The sequence below is a fragment of the Aquila chrysaetos genome, chromosome 13 (assembly GCF_900496995.4).
Source record: "Aquila chrysaetos chrysaetos chromosome 13, bAquChr1.4, whole genome shotgun sequence".
Taxonomy (NCBI): domain Eukaryota; kingdom Metazoa; phylum Chordata; class Aves; order Accipitriformes; family Accipitridae; genus Aquila; species Aquila chrysaetos.
In genome coordinates this window covers 6,407,960-6,418,628 of record NC_044016.1, presented here as the reverse complement: position 1 = coordinate 6,418,628, position 10,669 = coordinate 6,407,960, and the positions used below count along the sequence as shown (strand labels likewise).

Sequence of the window (10,669 nt, the reverse complement as noted above, 5' to 3'; positions counted from 1 at the left end):
GGCGGGCGGGCAGCCCGCACCGCTCCGATGCGGCGGCGCAGCCCCCGATGGGCGGGGCGGGGCGTGCCGGCATCCCGCCGCGCCTGGAGGGGTCGCTGTGGCGACCGCGCCGCCCGCCGGGCTGCCCTCTCTGGGCCCGTCGGCCGAGCTCCGCCGGCGGGCCCGGAATCTCCGAGTCATGCGCTTCGCGATTGGGCGACAGTTTCCCGCCGACCAATGGGAGGTGTCGGCTTGCAGTGACGCCCGCCCGCCTTCAGCGCCATCTTGCCGGCGGCGGGAGGAGCACGCCGCGCCGGTGCGGCCCGGCCTGGTCCCGCCATGCCGCACTACCAGGCCTGGGAGGAGTTCACGCGAGCTGCAGAGAAGCTCTACCTCGCCGACCCCATGAAGGTGGGGTGGGAGCCGGGCAGGCCGAGCCGAGAGGCCGGGCGGGCGGGACGGAGAGGCTCCCGCCGCCCGCGGTAGGCCCGGGGAGGAGCGGCTGTGGCGTGAGGCGGTGGGCGCCGTGCGGAGGCGGCTTGGCGGCTCCGGCGCCTTCGCTCCGTGTCCTCTGGCCGCCCGGGGAGGCAGACGGTCCTCTGAGACCCGGCGGGCCGCCCTCGCCGGAGCCCGCCGAGGCGTCTCCCGGGGACGGTAGCTGTGCCGCAGGCGCCGGGAGCAGCGCTGCCGAACCGGCGGGGGCGGCCGGCGGTAACCGGTTGGAAGGGTTTTTCGAGGCGTAGTTGCAGTGGCCTGCACGGGGGAGGCAAGAAGCAGCAGCAGGGAAGGGGGTTACTCGCTGCTGTCGCACCTGGCCTGGTTTTCCCACGGAGCAGGAGGAAATTCTCATTTAATGTCCCAAAAACGTCCATAGGGGATGGTGTTTCGGGTGTTGTTACCAGCCACAGGTGCGAACCTGGAGAACCGAACTTCAGAGACGTTGTGTTTCTTTACAGTGTACCTGTGCATTAGAAACGGGGATTTGAGAGTTCTGCTGAACAAAGAGTGTATCAACAATTTGTTTATTTTATGAGTCTACAACGTCTGAGACTGCATCATTTGTCGTCCTAAAAAATTAAAAGAAAGCGTTCATTAGCTCTTACGTTGCATTGTTGCCTGCAGTGATGTTTCAGACTGGAAGGTGTTTGCTTCCTAAATAGTAATTGCTCTAGGAACTAACTTCTTGGTACATGACTGTTTTTTGTTTTTTTCAGGAGTATAGTTTGTGCAAATGTTAAAAGTAATTTCAGTTTTCAGAAAAAGCATTATAATTCAGCCAAAAAGCAGCACAGAAGGTAACATGGAGCTCATATGCCTGAGAAAACTTCATTAAAAAAGGCTTAGTTTTCCTCACCAAAAACAGGACGTGGAGGAACCTTCTGAAGTAGTGTTTAACATCTGCCTTTAATTAGCATAGGTGACCCCTTCATGTACAATTGCCACCTGTCTACTGATAATAAAATTGTCCTGGTTTACCTTCTCATGTTGTGTAACATTCAATTAAATGAAAGAGGAGGGATGTCAGTGCAGCCAGGAGATGCTCTTCTCCTTTTCTTAAGGGGTCTCCAAAGGCAATCTCTTCCTATCCGTGGCAATAAACTCGTCTATTTATGAAGGAGTTTATATGGGCGTCAGAGTCGCAACACAAGTACCCTCCTTCTAATTTGCCAGAGAACTAGCTTGAGGAACTTTTGTATGTAACTGGGCTTGTCCAGAAACTGAAGGAAGAATAAGAATTGTGGGAGATGGATGTGCGTTCTTTGTGGGCTGGTGAGGCTAGGTGGTGAGTGGTCTTGCCTTTTGTGGAGCTAGTTATCTATTGAGTCTATGCCTGCTGCTTGTGGCAGCCTTTCCTGTGCTTTTGGGCCTGCTCAGTCGAGAGATGTACTGTTACATAGCTGTTGTGGTTGGAAGATGACTGTTTGTTAAACAAGAAGGGTAAATCTGTCATGAGATCCATCTTGGAGCAGGAATTTCAAAATATATTTTGTAGTCAAGGAGGTTGTTGACTGTTAGCACAGGTGACTCTGTACAACAAAGACCTGTTTATGGTGCGAGTTCAGAATGTTCTCAGAAGGACACCTTGCTTTGTTTCTAGTTACTGATGCTAGCTGAGGCTAGAAACAATAGATACAAAGTCCCTGTGGCCAGCTCTGCATTCAGGAGGAAGCATTTAATGCTCGGTCAGTTGCTGAGGATGTGATTTTTATCACTGTGGCTTTGAGAACTTTGGTGATTTGAGAGTCCAGAGGGACTGTGCATAGGTTAAAGCTCAGGGCAGGTGACTACAGTAGGAACTGTTTTAGCGAGAAGTTGAATGCTTGCTTTCAGTCTTCAAATTTAGCCTTTTTGAGTCTTGAAGGCAATTTAATTTGAAAGAACTCTCTTCAGTCCTCTGATTTTAATTACTCTGAAAGTGTTACTCTCTGTATCTTCCCTTTCCGCTTGCAAAAACATCAGAACACCAAATCTGTCTGCAGGCTGCAGTGCAGCTATTGAAATAACTGTAGTGACTGGAAATATGACGACTTTTACATAATAGTTTAGGTACTGTAGAAGAAAAAGTAGTAATGTTGAGCCGACCACACTCAATCCCTTCCAAGTCTTCATGTAGAATTATTTTTTCTTTAAGTGTTTCAAGTTTATAAGCACAAGCTTCCAGTTAGTTTTCCTGAAGTGTGATAAATGGCGAGGGGGTGTCTTGTATTGACATGACTCTCGTAGTTTATCTTACCTGTCACTGAGGTCTCTGCAGCTGTCCTTGGGCATGTTCAAAACCACTGTAAATACAGCAATGTTAAGCTGTCTGATGTTGCTGTAGTACCAGTTTAACATGTTAAGCAGGGAAGTGTGATGGTTCAACTTCCACACCAGGTTTGAGAACTTAACTTCCACACCATCCTGGCTGTTGGATTAGTGGCCACCAGAGCTGAGGACCGCCACAGAGGTGGTGAAAATGTGAAGCAGTACGTAATTATAATGAAAAGTAGTCTGAATTTGGGCAGATTTCCTTCAGATGTGTTCTGAGAATTGTTAGCTATAGATGTTAATTCTTAAAATGTTTGTCATTTCAGGTGCGGGTTGTTCTCAAATATCGACATTGTGATGGGAACCTCTGTATCAAAGTAACGGATGATGTGGCTGTAAGTACAGAATATATTCCCCTTTCAGGGCTTATTGTACCTCTCATGGACTTGCATTTTGCTGTCAGTCAACTTGGGAGCTCTTAGGCATTGCCTTGAGAGTGCCTGACAGTTTTCTAAAAACTTGTGTTCAGCCTTCCCTAGTTGCTGTGTCTGTGACTGACATTGACCTGTGGTTCAACTCTGTGCAGTCCAGGAGAAGTTCTAACACTTCAGTGTTCTTTATGGGTGCCAACATAATTATTTTGGGATTCTATGCAAACAAGGAAAATGAGCACTACAAAAATCTTGAACTCTCTGAAAATACTTCATGGAATGACATTGGTAGCTTCTACTGAAGCATTTCAGGAGCATCTTCAAACAGATGTTTTTACTAGAGAGTGGTCCTTATTTGCTCAGAGTGGTGACAACTTCCAACTGTACATTAAGCTCTTTCTTTGTGATTATGAGACAGTGGAGTGATTATGAGACTGAACGACAAGATTGACTTGCAGTTCAGAGATCCCATTGTCTGAAATACTGTTATGGTGTCAGTTACGCATTCAGTAAAAACTGTGGAATGTATACACAATATGGAATTCGGCAGTGTCCTTCCATGGGTTGCTGTACAAGGAGATGGAGCAGCTGCGCTTATTGATTGCCCTTGTTCTAAATGGTCTGGGAGGGCACTTAGAAGTGTGGGAGGGGTTAGGATGCGAGGTGGTGGGCAGCAGGTAGAAATGCGTCAGCATGCATCAGCGTGTGCATGCTGATCTGCACACCAGCAGCAGGTTCTTGGTGCTAGTGATGTTATAACCAAGTTGCTGTTTTTCTGCAGTCCAGAGTAAGCAACAGTAGTCTGCCCTTCTCTTGTCTTCAGACTTGGAAAAAATCAGATTTCTTCTTTTCCAGGAAAAGTAGTCTGGCATTGGTATTTCCAATACCTGGGAGAGATGTGAAACTCCAATAATGGCACTTCCTGATAGGATAATAGGGCTTAACATGGGTGAGATGTTGAGTGTGGAGCACTGATAACAGGGGGAGGTGAAGGGCAATTTAGTTGAAATCTTCCATAGGGGAAGTTGGAGTCAGGTGATTCATGAATGTGAACTCTCTTCAGTTACAGGCCTTCTTACCTGCTTCCAGTCACAGAAAGCTGTTACACTGGTGGGGGGGCAGGGGATTGGTTTCATTTTGGGTTTTGGTGTTTTGGTTGGTTTTTTTCCTAAAGACAGGAAGGGACGTTTTCCTTGATGCTCAATCTGTAGAACTAATATAGCTGAAGGAAAAAGAGACCTGTTTTCTACTGTTTGTCTCTGAATTAAAATAGGAATTTAATGCTGGCAAAAGTTGCTGTGTTGACAGCACTGAAGAATGGAGCATTCTGGGTTTTTTCATTGTTAAATCAGCCTGGACAGTCATACTCATGCTGTACAGGTGTAAGGAATTACTTAGTCTGGGGAAAAAAAAAAAAAAACACCACAAAAAACCTAAGCGGTCTTTCTGAGACAAGTCACTGGCATATTACTCTTGTTCCTTTTGCATTTACAGGCTTGTCACATGAGGGAGTTCCTTTTTATCTTAATCAGATGCAATGTTCCTTATTTAGGACTGTCTTAGAAACAGTTCTTGCTTGGGGGAGGGGATCCCCTTCAGTGGGAAATGCTGAACTGATTTTATGTCACTGGCAGTGTAACATTAAGGACTGTGAAAGGCAAAATAAACTTGCTTTCAGAATATAGAGAATAGGAAAGTAATTTCAGGTTTAAAATCTGTTTCTGTTTTTTAGACAACACAAACAGGAGTGTCTCTAAAGACAGCTTTAAACCCCAAGTTTTAGCATCTTTTTTGAGAGAGAAGAAACTAGGATAAATCATAAGCTTTCCTGTGTTCAAAATGGAAGACATGAGCCTTTCAGAGAAACTTAAATGTAAACACAGATGTGTGTGTATTTTAAAACAAGGTAGATAGGTGTTGGTGCTGTCTCATGGTAACAACATGCCACAAATGAACGTTTAAATATTTACTTTGTTTTGTGTGTTCCAAGCACAAATTTGTTGCAACTATAAACAGGATAAAAACAGTTCAAGTGAAATCTGATGTTAAGCAACTTTCTCTTACAGTGTTTGCTGTATAGAACAGACCAGGCGCAAGACGTAAAGAAGATCGAGAAATTCCAGAGTCAGCTAATGCGACTCATGGTGGCTAAGGAATCCCGCAGTGCTGCCATGGAAACAGACTGAATTGCTGAAAATAAAATGAGTGCTCCAGTCATATTTCACTGGAAGAAAATATCTCTTGGATTTGAACGAATACTGGGACAGGAGATGCTTTTGTGTACTGAAGTGGACCGATGACAAGTCTGAAGCTTTTTCCCCCCCAGATTCCGCTTTGGAAAATTAGGAAAATAAATGCTTTCAATTGAAAGCTTATTTATTTTTGGGAATCGAACAAGAAAACTATTCTTACACATTAGGTATGCTAAGAAGACAAGTAAATGTTTTACATCTACAGAACTTTAGTGTGAATTTGATGGGCCACAAGCATATTTCTGGAAAGTTACTATAAAATTTAATATAGATTTCATTGTGTTCATACCTTATGCTGATGTACTCCCACAGTGAGAAGGTTTATTAACGAGACTAATACGGTAGCATGATGACTGGATCTAATAATATTTACATAAATGATATACATCAGTGGGGTTTTCTGAGCTGAAATGTTAAAATTGCCAATTTGTATTAGCACTGTCACTAGCAAGATTTTAGCTTTTAGTATTGATCTTGGTCATAAGCTGTGCAACATCTGTGATGCAGTTTGTAGAACTGTTATATTGGCTGAATAATTAAACTTCTGTATTTTAAAAATTAAAGTAAAACTTTGCTTGAATATTGATAGAGATCAGTGAAAAACTGGGAGTTTATTTTCTGCTTATGCAAATACTGTTATTAAAAAAAAGTCAGTGGCATTTTTCCATACTTGACCTATTTTATACTAGCAGGGGAGCTTTTCCCACCCTTGCTTCAGGCAGAGTTGAAGTATATCAGCAAGACAAATTCTAGAAGCTCTTGCCTATTATGTTAACAGAAAAAATGCAACCAAACACTATCCAGATTCCTTATTTTAGCAGCTTGCTAACTGTGCGTTTTCAAACGTTACATGTGGCAGATGGATGTCAGCCAACTAAATAAATGGATGAAAACCAGCTTAATAAACACTTAAATACCACTGTCAAAAATAGACCAATGCTCCTGTGGCTTAGACTTGTTTCTCATTGTTACCTCTGGTAGGGTGATGGAAGCCTTAATTGTCTTTTGCAAAGGCTTTTTGCTTGAAAACCCAGTAGCTGAAATTGATACTTGCTTTGACTAGATCTTGCATACTTAAACAGGTGAATATTTTAATGTAATTATGCTATTGGTATAACTAGGCTTTTTTTCCAGGACTAATGTTTTGGGTTAAACCAAGCCACGACAGTAAAGCAGAACCATACAGAGACTTGTCTGTAGTGGCATTTATATATAACAAAACAATCTGCTTAAATAGCTACCTGCTGTCACTTATATAAAAAGAATTGAGCTACTTGGAAGCAGTGGAGTTCCCGCATTTGCCAAAGGCTCGGAAAAAAAACCCAGGCTTGAATATTGCATTAGAGTACCCTTTCAGCTGAACATATAATGTTGCATATTGTTGGAAAATCCTGCAGTGCTAAATTCCCAGTGACTACTCAAATTATAGTCTGCAGGAGTGACTGGACTGGTACGTATATAACGCTTTTCTTTTTATATTGGCTTTTGAAATACGAATAAATCCAGAGAGAAGGCTAAACTTTGTTCATAGTTTAATAAGATTCTGTAACGCTGAAAATTGTCCTTGATACTCTGAATTATTTTCTTAATATTTGCAGTATAGTATATTAAGTAGTTAAGCCATTTTTGTCTAAAGCATTGTCCTGCAGTATGAATGGTTGCTGCACAAAGTCATACAAGTGAAGGTTTAAGCTGTTAAATTGGCAGGTGAAAAGGCTGCAGCTATTTTAGTGTAATTTTTGGACATCTCTTATAGATTGTTTTGCATGTAAATGTCTTCTGTGATCTGAGGTACAGAAAGGCTTGAGTGGTATTTGCTTGGAGGTATTGTGCACGGAGGACAAAAATAAAAAGAGAAGACTGTAGACAGAACCTTGGTGTACCAAGTGGCTGAAAGGCTTAAGCTATATACTTAAACATATATAATTTAGGGAGGGGACTGTTATCTAGCGGAGGGGAGCAATTACAGTACTATATATTAGAGTAGCAGTTGTCAAGCAAAAGAGGCAGGGAAATGGATTTCTAGTTTTCTAAATTCAGAAATTTTTTCTGTAAAACCATAAGGAAATATTAATGCTCCTTTCATAAGAGTATGTGGTGTTAAGCTTGTTTTCCATATACTCGCAGAAAAACAGTTCTGTACAGTCATAGTACACAAGAATACTGATAAAGCTACTGCTTAACTTTTTATAGAGACAGGTGCTTCTTGCCTTTGTCCTGGAATTTTCAGCAACTTCAGTACTGTGTTCATGGGGTGGTAGAAAGGCTGTGAACTCAAAGGTCTGCTATTTTGTGCTTATTTGTTGAGAGTGTGCATGTGTGCATATGTACACTGATCACTTTCCTAATAAACTTTCAATGAGTTACTCCATCATATTGCCAACTACTTGAACATGTCCACTGGTATGTGATGAGGAAATCGGCTTAATATGCCTGCTGCACCAAAGGGATGATTGAACGCATTGCATGTGAAGCAGTGAATTTGGTAGCCCAGCATGTCAGCAAACGCTTCTGATCACCAGCTAGGAGTTTGTGCCAATTACAGGCTGCAAACAGGCAGCACAGGAGCAGACAGGCAATCTGCGGTTATAGACAGGTAACCTTTGCAGGAGAAGTGGAATGATTAAAAGAAAAGGACGTTTTCTCTTGCTATAGCTGGTTTTGTTGATGCACGTTAGTTACCTTCAGTAATTGTTTTGTGAGAATAGTTTAATAGAGAATATGGGTCTTGTTATTGCACAAAGAAATTGGATTCGTTTACTGATGGAATTTATTCTGTTTTTCTGGTGTTCTCACTTCCTGGATTCTTGAGTGTCTTTATTTCAGTTCTTCCTTTGTGCACAGCACTTAAGCTTTGTGTCTGAGCTCTCTCATGTGCAACTACATCACTTCTGTTTTCCTTCAGGTTTTAAGCCTGAGCTTCTCTGTATGTAGTCCATTCTGTAAGTATATTCTGGATTACAGGAAGATCCTTAAATTACCTGTAGAAGTGAGAATTTTGGTCACAGGTCTTCATTTTAGAGGTCCTTATGAAAGAGGCCTTTGTTTCACTAAAATCCTGACCTAACATTTTAAGAGTGACAGATTTATTCTGGAAAATTGGATGCTTTGATGCCTGAGTCTGTCAAATGGGAAATGCAACTGAAGCCAAGCAGGTGCTTTTAAAAATGTTTTAATTTGTCAAAATAATTATATTTCATCTTGGTAAGTTCCTTCCTGCAGTATAAAAGTGGGTAATATTCAACATTTTGCTGTAATAAATGTGAAGAAACCCTGGTTTCTGCCAGATGTGGTCAGTAAGACTTAGATGATCACTTATTACTGTAGGTTGATCTTAAAGGATTACATCATCTGGAAGGTGTGTTAGCCCTCTTGCTATAGGCAGAACAAACCTTCTCACTTCAATCATCTTAATTAAGGATGGTAACATACTGTTGTCCCCCAGTGCACCTGTGCTTTTTTCACTTCTGTTCCTGGCTTAGGGGAAGATAAAATTATAACACAGAAATGGTACTGTAACCACATTAAGTTTGAGATCTAAAGTGGAAAAATGAATATATAGCAAATAGGTGGGGTATAACTTATTCTCATGTAGACTGCAGATTGTGCACAAGTTCCATTTCCTTCAAGAGTCTGAGCATTAGTGGGTGACCTTAGGGAGTAGGAGCTCAGCTGAAAACAATACTGTTCTTTGTACAATGCTCTGTGCTGAGGTAACTTTTAAATCTAATTGACTGAAACAAAGCTGTTTTGGTCAAGCATATCTAAGGAGTCTTGAGAAGATCCTTTAAGAAAGTTATCTACTAACTTTTTAAAGGAAACTAGTCTATAAAGAACTACATCTAGTTTTTTGCTTAAGTGATTTGCTTTTCAAGACATGGGGGTGTCTGTTCTGAAAAGCTGATACCACTTTAAAGGTAGATGCTGTGTGACTCAGGAGTCAGGATAATGCAACTGTTTGTTTATAAAGATTTTATCTTTTACAAAGGCTTTGAGAGTCCAAGGACTGGTATTCAAATACAAGCAAGAGTTGAATTGTCTTTGTTGCTGTGGATGACAAAAACATGCCTTTCATCTCTTATTACTTTTACAATAAGTAGACTCTTTAGACTGGCTTCCAGATAAACCTCCCCACCTCTGTGCTGGGCTGAAGTATTTAATTTGGATTACTATGCACTGAAGGCAGATGTGGGCTTTTTAGAAAGAAATGTTGGTTCTGAGATGAGAATGATGCTACGGTATTTTAGAAACAGATTACTTATTCAGCAGAGTACAGAGCATGGTAGTTTGCTGCACCCTGCTTATTATGCAACCTTTTGTAGGTCCTGTAACTGTTCTAACAGACTAAATGCTCTCAGGAGAACGTGGGCTTAAACTGGACCATGTAAAACTGAAGTCTCTGGGAACCGAGCCAATAAAAACATGGTAACGGTGTGATAGCAGAGTTAACTGCCTTCATGCAAGTACAGGCCCTATTGTTGAATGTAGTCTTTGTTTATGGTGAAGGTATGTGCTTATTTTCTTATACTGTGCTGAAGTTAGTTATAGGTGTGTGTACTCAGAGTCCTGTAATGGGAACGTAATTACTTTCTGCTATTCTAAAAACATCTTAAGTCATGAGTGCCATCTCTGAGTGCTCTTCTCTGAAAATGCCCACTCTTGCAGCAAGAACCAGTGTGCTCAGCCCATTAGTACTCCCCATACAGACAGTTCCTAGGTGTTGTGAATGTTGGTATTATGAAACTAAGAGTATAGTGTTTCTCTTAAACCGTAATGTTGGTATTTATGAAAGTGTTTTCTATTTAAATCAAGATCAGCTCTGAGGATGTTTTGCTTTGTTTTTGTAGCAAGTTTTGATCTAGGGATCACATTCTTCTGTCCCCTTTTTTGTGGCGATTCTTAGTCATTTTGTTAGAACTTAAAACATTAGTCTTATTGAGAGGTGTGGGAGAGATTGGGTTTTTTATTTCCTTTGAAGTCATGTTTGTGTGTTGGGTTCATTTTTTTTGTCTAGTCCTTTTATGAACAGATACCACTTCTAATCTGCATTGTTCTGCTTCTACTGAGCAGAATCTTCCTGAGTATAGGCATGTGTTTACAGCAAGATTTCAAAGACTGGTTTCTTGAAGATGGGGTTGAGTTTTCTGGACACCTACTGAATGGCTTTGCTGGCTGGTAGTGAGCAAATGAGAATTTGCTGTTCTCATTGGCTAGCAAAAATACATATTTTGACTGGATCGCTCATGCATGTAAATACAG

At 41.7% G+C, this 10,669-nt stretch overlaps 1 protein-coding gene across 1 annotated transcript; it reads left to right on the top strand.

The window, feature by feature from the left end:
• The first annotated feature begins 225 nt into the window (after positions 1-225).
• SRP9 (signal recognition particle 9) lies at positions 226-6,341 on the top strand. Its single transcript, XM_030035606.2, has 3 exons — positions 226-390; positions 3,054-3,122; positions 5,225-6,341. The coding sequence occupies exons 1-3, from the start codon at positions 319-321 to the stop codon at positions 5,342-5,344; spliced, it is 261 nt and encodes an 86-aa protein (XP_029891466.1). The 5' UTR covers positions 226-318; the 3' UTR covers positions 5,345-6,341.
• Positions 6,342-10,669: the final 4,328 nt, after the last annotated feature.